Here is a 20,338-nt window from a genome sequence, read left to right as displayed (position 1 = left end):
GTAGGAATCAGGAGTTGGGCTCCTTGAAGTGTTCCCTGCTGGTGCTGGTGTTTCTAGTTTGAGGCCTCTGGTCCATGTTGTTCTGACCCTGACTGCTCTGAGGTGGGCTTCTTGCGCCATTCATGCATTTTTCTTTCCTGATTGCAGTGGTTGGAGACCAGACCTAACAGACAGGTGTGTCCAGTTTGCAAAGCTGGCATCAGCAGAGATAAGGTCATCCCCCTCTATGGCAGGGGCAGCACTGGGCAGCAGGACCCCAGGTGAGGCATCTTACACCCACTCCTTACTTTGGACAGGAATTCTCTTCCATTCAGCACCTTCTCACCCCACCCTTTATTAAGTACTTACCCTCAGTTTTGAGGCACCTAGGATCCAGATGGCAGTCTGTCAGGAAGGGAGGAAGCCCAAGTTGCCACTTACTGGACTGTAATACACTGAGCATCTGCCAGTGGGCAGGCAGTGTGCTAGGCAGCACACAAGGTATTACAATTTTAAGTGTGCAGAGTGCTGTGAAATAGCAGCTTTGGAAGCAGGGTGTCCAGCAGGAGAGTCTGCAAGGAGGGGGTTGCTGCAATAGTGATACATAAAGTATAGAGGGAGGAGGAGACAGGAGGTCTGGAAAGCTTTGCAGAGTTTGAAGTATGTGTGGATCTTCCTACAAACACAAGTTCTGAGAGCTGGTCTCTGTCTGGTGCATGCGTACACACACAGGTATGCACTCACACACCCCGAAGCTCCCCAGCGGTATCTCTTACCTTCTCTTAACCCACCTCACCCCAGCATACCCTGTACCTAGACATACTGGACCTCTCTTAAAGGAACTTACCCTTTCACATTCATGAGCCTTTGTATTTGTTTTCCCTTTGCCTCTTCTGCCCTCCCTGGGCCTGCTCAACACCCTCCTCCTCAAGTAATTTCTATCTGTCTTTAATGAGCAGGCCTGAAGTTACCCCCTCCTTGAAGTGACCCTTCTTCCCCACATTAGTTGCTCTCATCCATGCTTCCACCCTAGGTAGTTGATACCTCTATTCAAGAAGTCCCTTCTCATGCTGTATTGTGATTGGTGTATCCCCATTTAAACCATAAGCACCTTAAGAGTAGGGTTTGTCACAGGCTTAGTATTGGTCATATCCTGCCTAGTGCCTAATGGGTAGCAAACCCTTAGTCTAGTATTTTGGGGATGAATGATGGTAGGGACTAAACCCAGAAGCAAAAAGCATAGTGTAGAGTACTTACCAAGGAATAATGGGAGGTAAAGCTGAAGTTAACAGGGCTAGATCAGAGAGACCCTGAATCTCAGCTCTGTTTCGGTTTGGATTTGGGATTTTTAGTATCCATGACCCCTATGTTACACAGGTTCAGAGAGGGTGTCTGGCTAGCGTTCATAACCAGTCTGAGCCAGGCTCTCTGTGAGAGGAGTAGGCTATAGTGCAATATGGTGAACATCTTATACGTGAATTTTCTCCCTGGCTTTCTATACGGTTGAAAAAACCATTGCAAGTAGAACGAAGGTTAGGATTTGGTTTAATTTGGCATAAGTTCGTATGCTAGGCACAGCGGACCTTACCCTGTTGGTGAAGAGCTCCCACTCCACTCAAGAAACAGCTGTAAACATTTTATAATATTTATTTTACAATGTTTCTGTTTCAGAGAGAAGACCCCTCCCCGTCCTCAAGGACAGAGGCCAGAGCCAGAGAACAGAGGGGTGAGGAACATTCTAGGAGAAGCCTCTAGAAATGAGTTCATGGCTTTAGAAGTTTCCATCTTGGCCCTACACTTTTTCTCCTTGATTATAAAAGTAAAGGAAAAATTGTAAAATACATAAAGGAGAAAGAGAAGAAAAAAATCACTTAAAGTCACACCATCCAGAAAAAACTGCTGGAAATATTTTGGTCTATTTTCTATTGTTCTATAAATTTTGTAAATCTCTTCATGTGCATGTATTTATAGATATATTATGTATACATATATTTTATTATTTTTTTTACAATATTTTGCTCCTGTAACTCTTTTTAAAATTTCATTCATTCTGAGTGCCTTCTCTATGCTGGGCATTATTCTAGGCATTGGTGATAGATCAGTGAACATAGCAGAGATAAACTTATGGAGTTTATATCAGAGTGGGAGACTTTTAACGATGTATCTTGAGATTTTACATGTAGTAACATTTTATTTAAAGGCTGTTTAGTATTTAGTTGTATGAACTTAACATTATTTGATCCTTTGTTGAACATTGAACTGTTTTCTTTTTTTTATTTTAAAAATACTCTGATGAACTTATAGATACACTTTTTAGCAGGTTTGTGGTTATTTTACCAGGACAAATTCATAGAAGAATCACTAGCTCAAAAAATTTGCTCATTTAAATCTGATGTTAGTATTAAAATTTTCAGTTAAGGGGCGCCTGGGTGGCTTAGTCGGTTAAGCGTCCGACTTCAGCTCAGGTCACGATCTCACGGTCCGTGAGTTCGAGCCCCGCGTCAGGCTCTGGGCAGATGGCTCAGAGCCTGGAGCCTGTTTCCAATTCTGTGTCTCCCTCTCTCTCTGCCCCTCCCCCGTTCATGCTCTGTCTCTCTCTGTCTCAAAAATAAATAAATGTTAAAAAAAAATTAAAAAAAATTTTTTTTTCAGTTAAAATATTAAATGTTATTATTTTTTTTAATTTTAAAAAATGTTTATTTTTGAGAGAGAGAGAGTGCAGCGGAGGAGGGGCAGAAAGAGAGGGATACACAGAAACCAAAGCAGGTTCCAGGCTCTGAGTGTCAGCACAGAGCCTGACCCGGGGCTCGAACTCCTGAACGGTGGGATCATGACCTGAGCCTGAAGTCAGATGCTTAACGGACTGAGCCACCCAGGCACCCCTAAAGAAATTTTAAAATAAAAATACTTATCCATACTACCAGAACCCCAAAAAAGTATATTTTTATTTCTCTAGATTAAAATATTAAAAGAAAAATTTTGAGGGGAAATACTTATCTATATCTTGTCCACCTACCAGCATATTGTCCTGAGCATACTTGTGACCATAGTGTTCAGTTTTGTCTGATAATTTGGTCACAAGAGTTTTTCATTTCTCCAAAAGAATTAGGATCATAGGTTGTTGGACATACTGACCTAGCGCTACCCCTTGACTACCATGTAATATCACCTTAACCTTTCCAGGCTCTGTTTCTCAACAGAACTTTGGCTCCTAACCTCAGGAAGCCATAGGCCCTGGCCTTAATTACTGTGGTGCACACCTCCAGCATATACAAGCACCCACAGCCACCAGTGATGCTTTTTGTCTACTTTGCCCCAAGAACATATACCCACCAAATGTAAGGACTTAGGGGATTGTATAGATGTTGCTAAAAGGGAGGCCAGAAGGTCAGTCCTCGGGATTGCACTCAATGAAGTGGTAGTTCCTGATTAAACAGTTGCACTTTTCTGGGTAAGGCAGCCTCGGTCCCAGGAGCCCTCAGACTCAACCATGCCGGGTCTGAATAGGAGGCATTTCTACACTGAGGAGATGGAAAACTGGTTGTTTTTCTTCTCTGTAGATTTGTTCTCTTAGTTTATCTGCTGTTAGGTTTTATAGGTAGTGCCACCCAGCAAGAAGTTTGGAGCTGGATGCCAGGCTGCTCGGTATGGGATAAGGAACAGCCACTTTCATAACTTGCAAAAGACTCACAAATGAAGGCCAGTGAGCTCTTTGTGGAGAGCAGTTGACCCAGTAAATTTTCTTATTATTTTTTAATCATTTGTTCTAAGGATCTACCCAGGGATGTGGGGGAGGAGAGAAAATTTTTGTAAGATGTGCACAATAATTAAGAGCATGGGTTTTCAGATCATATTGACCTAGTTTCCAGTCTAAACTCTACCCCTTTTATAAGCTGTGCAACCTTGGTCAAGGTAAAAAATGGGTTGCTTATTCACAGTGTTGTAATTCTTACTGAATCTTTTTTTTTTTTTTAAGGTTTATTCTTGAGAGAGAGAGAGAGAGAGACAGAACACAAGCAAGGGAGGGGGAGAGGGAGGGAGACACAGAATCCGAAGCAGGCTCCAGGCTCTGAGCTGTCAGCACAGAGCCTGACATAGGGCTTGAACTCACAAGCCATGAGATCATGACCTGAGCCAAAGTCATATGCTTAACCGACTGAGCCACCTAGGTGCCCCTTTACTGAGTCTTTTCATATGAAAGACGATGCAGTGTAGAACATGTTATGGGGGGAAAGCTGAGGATAATATGCCAAACTGGTAACAGTGTTTATTGGAGAGAGCATGGCCTTGAAATGGTGAATGAAGAGACCTCTGACTTTCTATGTCCACTATTCTTCTAATGTATAAGTTTCTTATAACAAGCATATATACTTTTGTAATCAGAAAAAAAATAAAGTATTTTACATTTTTTAAAATTCTTTGTAAAAATATTAAAAGAAAATTTTGAGGGAAAATACTTACCTGTATCTTGTTCACATACCTACATGTTGTCATGTACTTGTGACCATAGTGTTCAGTTTTGTTTGATAACTTGGTCACAAGAGCTTTTCTGTGTTGCTGCACTATCAACATAATGGTCTTTAGAGAGCATGTATCAAGATTTTGATCATAACCTCCATTGTCGGTTAATTAGGGTTCCACTTTTTTGCTATTACCAATAATGTGGGTGTACGGATTGTTGCCAATTTTGCTATTATAAAGCATGTAGAAAATTTTACTGACTAGTGTGGGATTCTGGGGAAAAAACTGGCGCTCTAAGAACCCTGACTTGCATTAGCAGACTGTTTTACTTTGGACCGGGACCAGGCCTTTCTGGCATTCACAATTCCTTGGCTGGGACTCCTTGAAGGCTAGCGGGGCCAGGGTTCCTTAGGGGAACCTCAGGGTTCCTCTGCCTTGGGGTCTAGATGGGAGGAAAAGATGTCCCTCCCCCTTTGGAAACAGGTGGCAGAGGATAGGGAGGAGAGGCAGGTGCCACCTGCAGGTGACATGTTTGACAGGTGCAGGAGAAATGTATTCGTTCTTCTGAATTGCACTTCTTCCACACAGGGATTTCAAGGATTTGGATTTGGAGATGGTGGCTTCCAGATGTCTTTTGGAATTGGGGCATTTCCCTTTGGGATATTTGCCACAGCATTTAATATAAATGATGGGCGGCCTCCTCCAGGTAAGACCCTATCTCCTTGGTAATCCTGCTTGGAGGCTCCTTGGAATTCATTAGTATGAAGATTACAGATAATTGTCACTGCTTGGAAGTTTAGGCTTTTCAAAATGTGAACTCTTTCCAGATTACTGGTAGTCATAATGATATTGCACACCCGTCAAATATTAGGCATGTTCAAAATATTTGCCATCACAAACCCAGGGGATCCTCACCACAAGCCTGTGTACACCTGTGGGATGGGTGTGCAATTAGCTAGCTCCGTTTCACAAATCAGAAAATGCTCAGTATGTTTCCCAAGACATACTATGTGCCTATAAAATGAAAAAGAATAAAATAATGCCTAGTATATCTAGCTGAAGAAAAGCCTCATCCTGTTCACGTATCCCCCACTTTCACCATTTGGGGGCAGGGAAGAGTGAGGCAACCCACCAGGATTCAGGGCCTCTCTATTCTCTGGCATCTCTGTCCAGCTTCCCTCAGGATACACATGAGGCTGGTCCCACGTCCCTTCCCTTTGATAACTCTTTCTAGGTCTGTTACCTGCTACTACCTTTCTCTTTCCAGCCAGCTTAAAGGTACCAGCTGCATTCCATGTAGAACTAGGCAGCAAGGTGGGTACCCTGTACTTTATCCCAATCTGACACCAGAGCCAAGATCCTTACCATGTAATCTGCAGAGGTGCTGAAGTTGGTTGAATTCTGCTTGTACTTATTGGAGCCTCATTTGCGATGGACTCAGTGTATTTGCAGAAGGAACCAGTGTGTGGTTCCTGGCCAGAAGCTTATGCTCTTAGGGACAGAAACCTACTCCTGGGTCATCCCAGTTTTCTTTGGCCTTTACCCTGATGCTTGGCATATAGCAGGCAATCAGTAAGTCTTTGTTGACTGCCTGCCTGCATGAATCATCAGAGCACCTGTCTGGGGAATAGTATAGCACCAAGAAATCTTGGAATGCCCTTTGTACCTCCTTCACCTCAAAGGTTTCTCCTTCATTTACATATTTTCTCAAAGGAAGGAGACCCCACAGGGCAGGGTGTACCCTTCCCTGAAGGAGGAACAGGGCCCTGTAGAGGCAGTAAGAACCTGCTTGGCAGCTTCCTTCCCTTCTTCCTGGTCCAGGGCTCAACCTGAGTTCCTCAGTTAAAGAGAGCTCTATAGCCAGACTAGACTGATCCAGAGATCACTTTATCCCCATGCTACAATCACAGTTTTCCTTTATCATGTTTGATATGTTTGCCCATCCTGGATTGGTTTTCGTACACTCATTCCCCCAAAGTCTGGACAGGGAGCCCTACATAGCTTTTCTCAAAGCAGGGAGGAGTGGAGGCCCAGTTCTGTCCCTAGTTTGCTGTGTGATAGAAGAGACAAGCCATTTTGCCTTGTCTGGGCCCTAGTTCTATCCTCTAGAAAAGGAAGGCACTCTGTGTGGGGCTAAGACCCCTCCATGCTCAACAGTGCCAGAATCTAGAGACTCTGTGACTCAAGGCAGCATGCAGAGAGGCTGAGAGCATGACTGGGGCTCTGCCACTAACTTGTGAACTTTGTGATCTTGGGCAGGTCACCTCATACCTGTGCTTCAGTTTCTACTTACACAAAATGGGAATAATAATACCCAGCAAGGTGTGTGTACAAAACACTTAGCACACAGAAGAGGCTTAACAGCAGCTTTTCTTTTATTATTTCCTCCAAGAGCTTCCTGTTTTATGTACATCTGCAGACCAGACTCTCTTAGGATAAATTGGAGACCTTGTCCTCATTGTTGTATTATTCCACATATCTTCAGAATTCAAGTTTTGTTTTGCCTGATGTTATTTGGGGTTTGGAAATCTTTTTAGTGTGCAGAGTTCTGTTCTAAAGAGATGAAGATTGATGTTCTCAATTCTGGCCCAGACAGGCAGTGCACACAGCTGCAGTGTTCTGACAGCCTCTCTTCTCCCTCCTTTCTCTCCAGCTGTCCCTGGAACACCCCAGTATGTGGATGAGCAGTTCCTATCACGCCTCTTCCTGTTTGTGGCCCTGGTGATCATGTTCTGGCTGTTGATTGCCTAATGCTGGGTCCCAGCCTATATCCATGGCAGGGCCTCTGGACTGGTGACATGCCACACCCACTCTCTATGTTTGGCTCCCTGGCTAATCCTGACCCCTGGAATCGGTGGGGTCAGTAACACATCAAGGAGTTTTGCTTCTCCATCAGAGGTTTGGGACTCAAGACCTGTTGTCAAGGACTCTGGAGTATGGCCACTGCTGTAAACACCCTGCTGTAACCTCAGTCTTGGCATTGAGTCGTCTCTCATGAGTTACACCATGAAGTCGTGTTCCAACCAGCTTAGCAGGTCCTGACTCTGCACAGGGAAGAGGCAGGAAAAGAGAAATTGTCAGTACAATTTTACCTGAATTTAATATTACAAAAACAAAGGGATGAACCAAATAGAAACTTTCTTTCATCTCTTTAAATACCCCTTGGTAAGTGGCTTCCAAAATCAGTGGGACTCCGCATATAGTGAGGCTCCAGATCCCAGTGCTACTGTGTTCTATTTCCTCCTCCTCCTTAGCAGAAATGCAAGAAATTGCTGTCCTATAAAGATCATAATTGCAGCATCTAAAGCTGGAGTCACTTCATGAATTCACCAGAGAGCCAAAGATCTTTCATTGGCTCTGGGCCATGCTCAGTCTCTGGCTCCAGAGAGTGGCTTGAATGACCTCCTGGTTTCCTGGTGTGTATTATCCCCAGAGACATGTGGTTTCACTCACAGATTTCCCATCCTCTCTCCCCCCAAAAATACGTGCATCTGCGCCTCTCTGCCAGAGGACACACAGCCGAGACTGCTGCTGAAGCCAGGACTGTGCATTAGGAAAGACCTGCCATTGGGACTCTGATGGGATTTGGAGCTCTGATGTAGGAACTGAACAAGCAGCCCTTTCCCCAAGCCTACAAAAGCTCCAAGTGCGTCCTCTCAGACCCACCCAACGGGAACTGGGGGCTTTGTCAAGTCAGCGCATGTTGAAGACCATCTTCCCCAGAAGCCAAATTGTCCTTTATGAAGAAGCAGGAGTGGGGAGATCCGCATAGGACCCTGATTTGGGTATGGCTTGGTGGATACCCCTGAAAACTCCTTGTATGTGTACTAAAACCAGGGAATCATGCAACTGTGGAGCAGGCAGCCCTTGATGATTTTTAATGCCAGACAGCAGGGCCTAGAGAGCCTCAGCACGATGACATGGTGTGGTTTTCCCCAGGAAATTTCCAGGGGAGTCATTTTCCCAAGCCCTTGACTTGTTTTTCTAGTTCACAAACTTTTTCCTCAGAATCTGATTGAGGGAGTGGTTCCAGGCAGGAGGACAGTTCACTTGTGGAATGGTTCTCACTCTCCTGGTCAGGCCTTTTCCTAGAAACTCAGCCTCTTCCAGGAGATCCCAGGGGTCGTGGAAGATGGACTTCCTCTGGGGGCCTCTCTGTCACTTTACCAGTCCACATTGCACCTGGCTCACCCCTAGCCATAGCCAATAAGTGGTAGAAAGCCCCACCTAGTGCTTTTTTCCAGCTGTGGCTCTGCATAGCATGTGGAAACCAAGACCTTGAGGAAGACAGGGGAAGTCCTCCTCTCCTGTCCACAGCCCCCACCCCTTCCCTTCTGTACCTGTCAATGCCAGAGTTCAGTGTTTAATCAGACAAAACGTTAAGTGTTGAAAAGGTGGTTCATTTGCCGAATCCATTTGGTAGGACTAAGCTACCAGCTTTACAGTGTCCCTGATGGATTTTAAACATTCTTGGGACACCCACTCAAGAGTGCTCTTTTTATCACCTCCTGGAAATCCCAAAAGTCAGAGGGACCCCAACCTCTCAGCACAGGTGAATTGGTGAGATTGCTCAGTGCAGTAGCCCCACCTAGTGGTGAGAGAGAGGACTTCAGATAGATGGGCCCAGCAGAAATGGGTTTCCAGAAGAAAAGTTAAAAAAGGGTTGTGGGTAGGAAGACAAATTATTGGGACTCTTTGACGAAGTAGAGTGAGCCCAGGAGAACTTCACCAGCAAAGGCATCCCAGGAACCTGTGAGCAAAGCCAGGTTGGCCATATACCCTTTGATTTTGAACCTTCTAGGCCCCCCACTCACCCTCTACTGGGAGCTGGGGCAGGAGAGCCAACTTGGGACTGCTGGCTCAGCCCCAACAGGAAACTCCCTTCCCACCACCCCTCTGCAGGCTCACCACCTTGCCCCTCTGCCAAGGCAGTTTTCGTTTCTTTTGTGTGTTTTCTATGTTGGCGTCCAGCCCGCCCCCCCCCCCACCCCTGCCCCCTTTGTGGATTAGGACCAGGTCCCGACCGCAGTCAGAAAATGACACCATGTAAAGTGGCACATCTTGACCAGTCACTAATTTTCACTGTTGTGAAAGTGATTTGATTTAGAATTAAACAAATGGTTTTACATTACTGTGAGCTGTGGACTTGTCTGTGTAATTGGGGGGGGGGGGGGAGCATGAATGGGTTGGGGAGTAATCACACTGATTTGGCCTCTGGGAAACACTTCTGCATACGTGGGAATGTCACAATGAGGAGCAGTCTTCAGGCAGGCATCGATAATTAGGGATGAGAAGCACAGGCTAGAGGACTGGGTGCATATACAGTCCTACCCAAGATGTAACCTGACAGCCCCAGTCCTGACAAGTGTATGGAATTCCTAAGCTTAAGGCTACCACAATGGAGCTTAGCTTGTGGACAATCAGAACCTTGAGGACAATCACAGGTTATTCACATGCTCTGCAACAGGGCAGATGGGACCCTGGCCAAGCCCTCTACCTGGAGCAGTGGATGTACAGCTCCCTAAGGTTCCTCAGTAGCAGAGTATGAGATGGAAGATAGGTTACAGACCTGGCCTCGCCTCAGGCTCCACCCACCCCCCCCCCCCCCACACACACACACACACTAGAGCTACAAGGTCATCCCTCTGAAAAGGTCTCTTTTCTCCCTCTCTTCCACTTTGACCTAAGGCTTTAATCAAGTTGAACAGCACTAAGATATGATAGGAAATGCAAAGATCAGGGATCTCCAAGAACTCATAAGCCCAATAAGAGATGGAAAACAAAACATGCACTGAAGTAGAATAGGACAGTAAAGCCTCTACATACCTATGACCCAACCCCAATAACCATCAATTCCTGTCCAATCCTGTTTTGTCCCCACCCTCATACTGCTCCCTTTCTCTTGCCTGGACTATTTTGAAGCAAATCCTAGTCCTATGCCATCTATTAAGTATTTCAAATATGCATCTCAAGGATTTTCAAAAACAACCAAAATACTATTTTATGTACCTGAAAAAATTAACAATAATTCCTTAATGTCATCATATATCCAATCATTGATCAAATTTTCCTAGCTGTCTCAACTTTTTTGTTCAGTTTGCTTGCATTAAGATCCAAATCAGATCCATATCTTGCTATTGGAGGTCTCCTAAGTCTCTTACTACATCCATAGGTTCCTCTTTTCTTACTTCTGCAGTTTACATGTTTTTTTTAATTTAATGTTTATTTATCTTTGAAAGCGAGACAGAGTGCAAGTGGGGGAGGAGCAGAGAGAGCGGGAAACATAGAATCTGAAGCAGGCTCCAGGCTCTGAGTTGTCAACACAGAGCCCAACACAGGGCTGAAACCCATGAACTGTGATATCATGACCTGAGCCGAAGTCGGATACTTAACCAACTGAACCACCCAGGCACCCCGCAGTTTATCTGTCATTTGTCCTATTGAGTTTCCCACAGCTTCAGTTTTGCTATATGCATCACTGTGGTGTTAATAAGCTCCTCTTACTCTTGTATTTCCTGTAAATTGTTAAATCCAGAAGCTTGACCAGGTTCAGGCTTGGGTATTTAGTAAGACTATGTCATAAATGGTACTATATACCTCTTGTTGCATCATTTCACGAGGCACATGATGCCTGGCAGTCCCTTTTTGTGATGTTAGCAGCCCTTACTGATCATTGTCTAAAACAGGACTTTCTGCCATGATGGAGATGTTCTCTATCTGGACTGTCCAACACAGTAACCACTAGGCACATGTGGCTAGCAAGCACATGAAATGTGGCTAGTAGACTGAGGAACTTAATTTTAAGTTCTATTTCATTTTAACTGACATAGCCACATGTGCTAATAGCTATTGTATCAGTGCAGATTTAGATTAGTTCACAGGGTTTGCAAAATGATATAATTGAAGATAATGTGGTAAGCATTTAGAAACAAGAATAGGGTAGAATAGGTAGAAAGGGGCAACAAAATTACAAAGAACACGGAGGGAAATGGTAGAGTGGTACAAGGGCAGAATGTATTCTGGAAAAACAGTTCTGGAGTGAAGGGAGTAGGAGAAAAGCCTGCAAAGTGAGATGTAGTTCACTCATGAGGGCCTGATTTAGCCTTTGTTTTGTTGGCAACAGGGAGCTATTGAAGGTTTTTGAGCAGACACATAATTCTGGAGGATTAATCAGTTGCTCTTGGATGGGACTGATTCTAGGAGTGGAGAGACTAGAGGCCAAAGACAGGCTCAATTTGATGAAAGTATAGGTGACAATCGGAAGGTGTAGCTGGGAATCAGTAGACCCGTTCCCTCAGGATGGCAGAGTCAGAACCTTCAGGTGTTTTTCAGTGTCCAGGTTCCCATTTCTATAGGTCCAAAGAGTTGATTGTCAGTCAGCAGGATCTGGCCTTAGGGACTGACCAAACTATGGTGGGGTAATCAAAGTGTGAACGGGTGACTTGGGTGCTAGAAACTCACATCTTCTCCCTACCCAGGATTTTCTGTCTTCCGGAAATCCCCCTGGAGTTCACAAGTGATCTTGGAATATTCTTTGGGCCTATACTGGAAAGATATCTTTTGGTTATACATTTCTACAGATTGCTATTTTCTTTCTTTACATTTCAATTTGCATTTCTCAAGAGTTACCTAAACTTCCCTGGAAGGAACTTGGGGGAGTTGGTTATCCCCCTACTCCCTGCTAGTGAACACCATGAGGCTGGAGGTGGGAAAGAAGTGGAAAGAGAGAGGATAAGGAGGGAGAAAAGACAGACCTGGGTGCCTTGCTGTGGGGCTGAGGGAGAGGGAAGACAAACAGGGGTCTTGGTTCCAAAGCTTCCAGTGCCTGTGTGCCTGGCAAAATACAGCATTACCTCTTTGCATGTGTAGGGTGAATAAAATCCCTGCTCCCTTTTTGCCTACCATGAGGTGGCTTGTCAGAGTCCCCTGGATCCCTGCCACTTTAATTCAACACACAATCCTGTAGTTGCTATAATCAGACCAGAAATTCTTCAGAAACTGTAAAGCCAACCGCTGGAGGGTTCCCAGGAATTACCGGAAGTCAGGCACATCCCCTCCCCCACCCCCTCAGCACTTTCTCTATACTCAGGATTTCAGGAGCCACCTGCCACACCCAGAGGAGAAACGTCTGACCTGCTTCCTATTTGGATTACACAGGTCAGGAAGAAAAGAGAATTGTGCCCACCTTTGCTTATTGGAGTGCTGGAGCCAGACAGCAGCAGAGTTGAACTTTGTCTTTAGCGGGGGTGTCATGATCCATTTCCTTGGGCCCCATTCCTGCCTCTTCCTGGTCATTTGGACACTTTTCCCATGACCTAAATCCAGTCTAAGGAAATGACAGTCGCCAAACACGCATCACAGGAGAATCAGATGGGAAGGACTGCAGGGTCCTGCTGATGCAGCCCACCCTTTGTCACATGGAGGACCCCAATTCCCTCCCAAACCCAGTGAAAGAAAGCGGTTCTCAAGGCCCCTCAGCAAGCTAGCAGCTGCCAGGAACCAGCCTGCTGTTCTAACTCCTTGTCCAGGGCTCTCTCCTCCACAAAGAAGAGCCAGCAGAGCAAATCCAGTCTACAAGTGTGTTCCTTTTAGTCTACATGGCATTTTTAGAACTTCTGAATATTACCAACATTTTAAAAAGTGGGAAAATTCACCTAAATACCTGGAGTTTGGGCTTGTCTTGAAAATTTGGAAGATCTGGTGTGCTGCATTTATTTATATACCTGTTTGGCCCCGATAAGAATCTGCCCCTAGAATGCTGGTTGCACCACCTTCACACCATCTTTGACCTAGAGATTATCTACTAAATGCCAGCTTACTCACAGTGGGGGCAGATAAGTGGCTTCTTTGAGCTGGAAGCCTAAGAAAAGTCCACTCTAAATCCCCAAAGTTATTTGTGGAGTAGCTTCTCCATATTCATATTCCTTTTTTTTTTTTTTTAAGATTTTTATTTTTAAGCAATCTCTACACCCAACACGGAGCTCGAATTTACAACCCCAAGATCAAGAATGGAATGCTCTAATGACTGAGCCAGACAGGCGCCCCTCCATATTCATATTCTTGGTCTTAAACACTCTACTAGAAAGAGCTTTTGCCTGGGAGTTAGGCGACCTGGGTTCCCATCTCACCTCTGCTCCTAGTGAGCTGAGCCATTTTGAGGTAATAGAACTTCTTTCCTCGGGTCCTCAGCTGCCCCCATCTGTAAAATGGGCTGAGGATCTCCTGTTGAGACCTCCCAGGAGTCCCGGGGACTATGCTGACAAACCACCTCACGGCCGCGGACAATCACCCTTACCAGCCCAGGCACTCAACAAAAGGCGTCGCTCTCTCTGGGAGGCACCAGGGCCCCCACAGAGCCCGAGTCAGGGGGCGTGGCCTGGCGTCAGCGGGGCGGGGCGTCGGCGGGCGGGCCCCCGTGCCAGGTGCGGTTTGGTCCTCCCCGGGCGCCGTAGGCGGTGCATCCAGCTTGCGCCGGGGGGCCGCGGTCCTCCCGCGCCTGAGGCGGCTGCGAGAGTTGAGAGGAGTTGCTGTAGTCCCCACCACCTCCTCCCCATTTCCGCGTCCCCGGAACCATGGCCGCGCAGTCCGGTAAGGAAGGGCCGCGCCGTTCTGTTCCGCCGTTATCTCGGAAGCCCGGGCCCAGGACGCCTGAAGGGAGCTGGTAGCTCCCTTCGGGAGTTTCGGGCTGAGTGGACCCCCATGGACCCCGGCACTTTAGCAGGAGAACTGGGGAAGTGAGCACAACGCTCCCCGAGGACTCGGAGGTTGTGGGGCTTCGGGAATTGGGGGGCCGAAGACAGAAGGATGCGAGGGATATGCGGGTTGGGCTGCTGAGGGTTGAGGTCCCTCGAGGAAGGGATGCTGGGCTCTGTGAGGGAACCAGCTTTTTTTTTGTGAATCTGGCGGCCGCAGGTCCCCAAATGAAAACTTTCTAAGGGGGCGCCTGGGTGGCGCAGTCGGTTAAGCCTCCGACTCTGGGTTTTGGCTCAAGTCATGTTCTCACGGTTGGGGAGTTTGAGCCCCGCATTGAGCTCTGCGCTGACTGTGCCGAGCCTGCTCGGGGTTCATATTCTTTCTCTCTCTCTCTCTCTCTCTGTCTCTCTCTCTCTCTGTCTCTCTCACTCAAAATAAATAAATCAAAAACTTAAAAAAAAAAAATAAAATTCTTTCTAAGAAAGCTGGGGCCTGAGTTCTCTTGGAGTGAGGGCTTTGTGGAATATGGAGAGTAAGGAAGGGATTCTCAGGGTTTGGGCCAGTTATATGGGGATGGAGAGTTACCCTGGGTTCTGGGTTTTCTGTGGGAAATGAGGATAGTTGTGACTTCTGACCGGATCCAGGGCGTCTCACGGGTATCTTGGTGCCTGTGATCTTAGGCAGGTCTTAGGGCTCTTTGCAGGAAGCTGGGAGTGTGGGCTCCCTTGGGGTTTAGGACATGGATTAGGGGTTAGGCAGAGAGTGAAGCATTCTTCCGGGGGAAGGTAGGCCACTTCGGGTTCTGGACCCTCCATGGGAGCTGGGTCTTCCCTTGGCCTCTCTGAGACAGGAGAAGAATGTGGCCAAACGCCTCTTAGAGCGAAGAGTTGTCCAAAGGTAAAGGGTAGCTTCAGAGTTAGATTAGCTGAGCCTACAGTCCCCTCTCGGTCACCTCACGCACTACCCTGCAGCTTCCTGCCCTCCTGGCCTGTCCCCCTGCACTAGGACTTTCTGTTGCCTCTGTTTCCCAGCCACCTGTGTGGGAGGCCCAGCCTCTAGGTCGACCAGGGTCAGCATCCAGAAGCTTTCTAGAGGTGACAGAAGGGAATGGTGGAGGGAGGGAGGCTGTCTTGGATATCTGCCCCCATTTCCTGGCTTTCAGCCTGTGGACAGTCACTTCCTCCATCCTGAATACAAGGACCAGGCCACCAATGGGTCATTTCCTTACCATGGAAGCTTGGGATTTTTCTCTTCATTCTGGATAATAGGCTTCTGGAGAAGACTAGGAGTAAAAATGTTCCCTGTCCCTTTCTCTCTGATTTTTTTTTTTTTTTAAGCTTCCAGAGTTTTTCAGTTCAAATGATTTCCAGTGACTTTTTTTCTAACCTCCATGTATGTCAGTTACCTGTCTCGAACCTTGATTCTCAGAAACTTGTAAAAGATCTTAGAGTGCAATAAGTGTTTATTAGATTTCTCTGAGTGAACCAAAAAGCTTTGTAGAGGCATTAAAGTGTCTAGGTGTATTAGTTTAGACATTTGTCCATTAGAATATCTGTGGGATACTTTTGTGCTTATGCAAGCACTGAGTAGTATAATGATGAACAAAATGGATACAGTCCTTGCCTTTGTGGTGGATACAGCCTTAGAGACGGATAGTAAATAATTGAGGTAATAATAGAAATAAATGCTATAATAGTTTGAGATAAACAGTGGAAGTAAGTGCTGTAAGAGTACACCACGGGTGAGGAGAGTGGCAAGAAGACACTTTTCTTTTAAAAAGCAAGTTTATGCTGATCCTTGAGAATAAGTAGAGAGTAAGTCCAGCAAAGAAAGGGCAAAGAACATTCCAGGTAGATGGAGCAGCATTAAAAGGTGCCTATGAAGAGCTGTGAGTAGGCCAATATGTCTTTTTTTATGGATGGGGAGACTAAGGCTCAGAAATGACTTGTTCAAGGTTGTACGGCCAAGTAAATGGCGGTGATCAGAATTCATATTTTCCAACTTCAAATTCAGTGCTTTGTCCTCTCACAAACACCAGAATTCTTTATTATCACAAACATTAGAATGAGATTATCCTGTGGAGTCAGAAGGAAGTGGGGCTTAAACTTTTACTTGTTCTGTCTGAACTGTTCCAAGACAACTCAGATTCCTGTGTAACGGGAGAATCAACAACAAAGAAACCAAATATTTACTGAGTACTGTGATGTCTAAGGCACTGGGCTGGGCCAAGTTTTACCTCTTATAAATTTTAACAGATGCTAGAGCCAGGAGAGACTTGATAATGTTACTCTCCTTGTTTCATGTATGAAGAAACTGAGGCCCAGGGGGAAAAATGGATTTGTCTAGGGTCACTCAACTAATGGTAGAGTCAGAACTAAACTAGGATTTCTCCTCCAGTGCTCTTTCCAATTTTCCAGGCTACTTGAGACATAGCACATAATAAGTCCTTCATAAATATTTGTAGAAATGGATAATATGTGGTTTGTGCCTTTGAGAAATTCACTGTCAGTTGAGAGTAATTAAGAAAAAAATGGGCAAATCAGGACAAATTTTTAGAAGGCCTGTGTGTGATAACATTATGGAATTTAAAAGATGTTGGAGAACTCTATTCATGCATCCATTCCACAAATATATATTGAATTCATATTATGTGCCAGGCACTTCTAGGCCCTGGGGGAAACAACAGGAAACAAAACAGACCAAATCCCTTCCCTAACAGAGTATGTGTATATGTTCTTTTTTTTTTTTTTTTAAAGTATTTATTTATTTTGGGGAGAGCGCAAGTGGTGGAGGGGAAGAGAGAGAGGTGGACAGAGGATCTGAAGTGGGCTCTGCGCTGACCGGCTGACAGCAGCAAGCCCAATGTGGGGGTCTAAATCACTAATGGAACTGTGAGATCACAACCTGAGCCAAAGTGGGACACTCAACTAACTAAGCCATCAACGTACCCCTCAGAGTGTGTATTCTGATGGAAGAGATAGACAGTATGTAAATATTATGAATATCAAACATCAGGGATAAATCCTCTGAAGAGAAATAAAGTAGGATAAAGTCATAGGAACAGTTGGAGGTCAGGGAAGGGTAGCCTCCCTGATTAATGACATCGAAGCAGAGAAATGAAGGAAGGGAGTAAGCCATTTGGATATCTGAGGGAAGAACATTTCAGGTGTTGGGAATAGAAGGGAATGAGCAAAGGCCCTGAGCCCGGAATGTACTTGGCATGTTTGAACAACAGCAAGGTGTCCAGGGTGGCTACCAGATTTGGTCAGGAGATACTTCTAGGAGGTAAAATTTGAGAAGTCTTGGGTAGATTAAAAGTGGTGGGGGTGAGGGTGCAGTATGATATCCTGGTAGGGAAGAAACTGGAAGTAGGAAGCATAGCTGGGCAAGTTTCAAGGTTCTCAAAAGGGATGGTGAATTGATGTGGGTGATAGAGGCAAGAATGGAGAAATGGGGCAGTTACAGGAAGTGAAAGATAAAGCTGAGAGGGTAGGTAAAGCCAGACTGCGGAGGGTTTAATGCTAGATTTGTGGAATTTTTCAGACTACAGTAGAGACCATAGGTTTAGAGGCAGAGAACATGATGATGTGTGTATTTTGTGTGTATCAATTTGGCATTGGTGGGCATGATAGATTGGACAAGAGTAAGGAAGGCACCAATCTGGGGGTGATACAGTGGGCCCTGAGGTGGAGTGTTAGTGATAGGAATGGAGAAGAGGGCATTGACCACAGGAATTACCTGCAACCTGGAAGGGCTAGGGTTCAGGGGCATATTAGGAACAGATGCAGGATCAGTTTGTGTGTATGCAGGATCAGTTTGGCATTTCAGTGAGAGGACCTAGAGCTCTAGCATTCTCTTACAAGCCTATCTTCCTTCTCACGGTTGACTTTGTTTATATAGTAGCAAGAATTAGACTCTTTTACCTATTAATCTATACCCAACAGTAGCTAGAACATGAAACCATTGCCGAGTTCTCTTAGAATATACTTTGATCATCCACCCTGGCATTCTATGTCAAGTCTTTCTGCCTGTAATTTCCTTTTCCTAGGGAAGAAAATCTAAATATAAAGACATAGACTTTGGAGTTAGCAGACCTGTGGTCTAAACTCAGATCTAATACTTGTTAATTGAGCATTTCAATTTTCTCTTCATAAAATGGGAACAATAATGATCCTTCAATACTAGTCTTCATCTTATAGGATCTTTATATTTGATTAGTTCATGTTTGCATAGTGCTTAGAACACCACCAGGCACATTGTAAGGACTCAAAGTAGTTAATTTTTTTCCCTCTATCTTTGACAATGAGTAGAGAACTACTGTTTGGGAATGTATTAATTGGTTAACCAGTTCTCTGATAAGAAAATGCCTATTCATTCACAGCTAAGTAGACTTATGGTTGGAAGTGAGAACCTGAGTGCTGGAAAGCCACAGGAACCATCTGTCTCACTTGTTTCTCTACCAAGTATCCTATTACCCTACTAAGTTTGCCCTGCTCCCAGCAACTGGTTTGTCCCTCTCTGACGTGTTATTTCTGTACATATCCCCTTGTCTCTGTCACCTGCATGAGTACTCACCAAGGGCCCCAGAAGTTCATGACATAGTCTTTGTCTTGCACATGGGCACGTAGAAAAAATTTGCTGAATTTGTTTTGAAAATGTTCCCTTCAGATTTTAGAGGTTAGTGTAATTCAACTCAACCTTTTCCCTTGCCAACCCCCTAGATATACATGAAAGAAAGAAGAAAAGCTTTCAGTTGCCAACCAAGTGTCAGGCACTGCAGGAAGTATTTTCACATATATTTAGTTATTTCTCTTAATCCTCTTGGGAATCCTATAAGGTATAGATGGTTATTCTCTTTTTATTTTATTTATTTTTTTTTAATTTTTTTAACGTTTATTTATTTTTGAGACAGAGAGAGACAGAGCATGAACAGGGGAGGGGCAGAGAGAGAGGAAGACACAGAATCTGAAATGGGCTCCAGGCTCTGAGCTGTCAGCACAGAGCCCGAATCGGGGCTCAAACTCACGGACTGTGAGATCATGACCTGAGCTGAAGTCGGACGCTTAACCGACTGAGCCACCCAGGTGCCCCAGTTATTCTCTTTTTAAAGATTAAGGGAGACAAGCTCAGAGAGGTTAAATAATTTGCCCAAGGACACAGAACCAGGTTTCACACCTAGGTTACTCCAGCTCTTCTGGTTGACCCTTACTACTAAAGGGCAGATGGAAACAACAGCAAAAATCAACCTTCTGAGATGTCTGTGTATGTGCCTTAACCTGCAAAATGAGAGACCCTCATTTGGTGTCACTGACTCAGAGCTAGAAGAAATAATTTGATCCCACTTCTTATGAAAGAAGAATCTAAGGTTCAGAGAAGTCCAGAAAGTCCTTTAAAAATCATGTCATATTTCTTCTATAGACACTCCCCTTGGTAATATTTGGAAGCTAGTGCAGAGGAAAAATCTTTGGGATATAGGGGAGAGTATCTGGAGGAACGTTAATCATACTGTTAGTCTTGTTGGTACTTACTTCATTAAAGGGTGATCTTTTCTCTCTTGGCTGCTCATCACCAGTTGCTGCCCTGCCCCTCTGCTTCCTGCTTTATCCTGGAACAAGTGGGATTTATACACCTGACCTGCCAGTTCCCAGGGGGGCACAGCAGTTACCATCCTTGTTGTTTTGTGCTGCACTGAATTGGCTGGTTTTGTTCCTGGTTCTCATTGTCTAGTGGAACATGAGAAGCATCAAAGATTTTTCTCAAATGAAAGGACAGGATCTGTGCATGTTGGTTCAGGTTAGGCTTTATGGTCTCATGAGCTTTTAGTACCTGGAAATTTCTCACCACTTTGAAGTCTGAAAAGGACTAGTTTGCAGAAACCCAGCTCTTAGACCAAGATTAAGGGGAATGTTAGTGTCTTGTGGGAAATGCACTGGCTGTGGGCTGGAGTACCAGGCTGAGCCCTTCCACTGAATAACCGTGTAGTCTTAAGCAAGTCCTAACTTGTCTAAGGCTGCATACAATAATAAAAATGCAACTGGTCTGGTAGTTTCAGAACTTGGGTTTGAGCCCCTCTCGGACCAGCTTTCTGATGGTTAGGCAACTTGACTCTCCTTCTTCAAGCCCATTTTTCTTTCAAAAAAATGAAAGGATTGGGCTAGAGTAGATGATTTTTAAAGGCCCTTCCAGCCTTACCATCCTGTCATCC

At 45.1% G+C, this 20,338-nt stretch overlaps 2 protein-coding genes and 1 long non-coding RNA gene across 4 annotated transcripts in view; 2 read left to right on the top strand and 1 right to left on the bottom strand.

Moving 5' to 3' along the window:
- The window catches only part of RNF185 (ring finger protein 185), a 37,527-nt gene extending 27,956 nt beyond the window's left edge, over positions 1-9,571 (top strand). Inside the window, exons 4-7 of the mRNA XM_060612670.3 lie at positions 148-260; positions 1,651-1,705; positions 5,029-5,146; positions 7,094-9,571. Coding sequence (XP_060468653.1) covers positions 148-260; positions 1,651-1,705; positions 5,029-5,146; positions 7,094-7,191 — 384 coding nt within the window. The 3' untranslated portion in view covers positions 7,192-9,571. The remainder of the gene's footprint in view (positions 1-147; positions 261-1,650; positions 1,706-5,028; positions 5,147-7,093) is intronic.
- Positions 6,798-13,681, bottom strand: LOC132665551 (uncharacterized). Its single transcript, XR_009604174.2, has 3 exons — positions 13,569-13,681; positions 12,626-12,766; positions 6,798-7,484 (listed from the first exon to the last, which is right to left on the bottom strand). It is a non-coding gene; the product is annotated as an uncharacterized LOC132665551 (long non-coding RNA).
- Positions 13,682-13,693: 12 nt separating this feature from the next.
- LIMK2 (LIM domain kinase 2) overlaps positions 13,694-20,338 on the top strand; it is a 59,987-nt gene continuing 53,342 nt past the window's right edge. Inside the window, exon 1 of one of the 2 annotated variants that reach the window (XM_060612652.2) lies at positions 13,694-14,028. In XM_060612652.2, the coding sequence (XP_060468635.2) occupies positions 13,694-14,028 (335 nt within the window). The remainder of the gene's footprint in view (positions 14,029-20,338) is intronic. The other variant, XM_060612653.3, reaches the window with a different exon arrangement.

Source organism: Panthera onca, chromosome D3 (genome assembly GCF_046562875.1).
Source record: "Panthera onca isolate mPanOnc1 chromosome D3, mPanOnc1 haplotype 2, whole genome shotgun sequence".
NCBI lineage: Eukaryota > Metazoa > Chordata > Mammalia > Carnivora > Felidae > Panthera > Panthera onca.
This window is presented reverse-complemented; position numbering and strand designations above follow the sequence as displayed.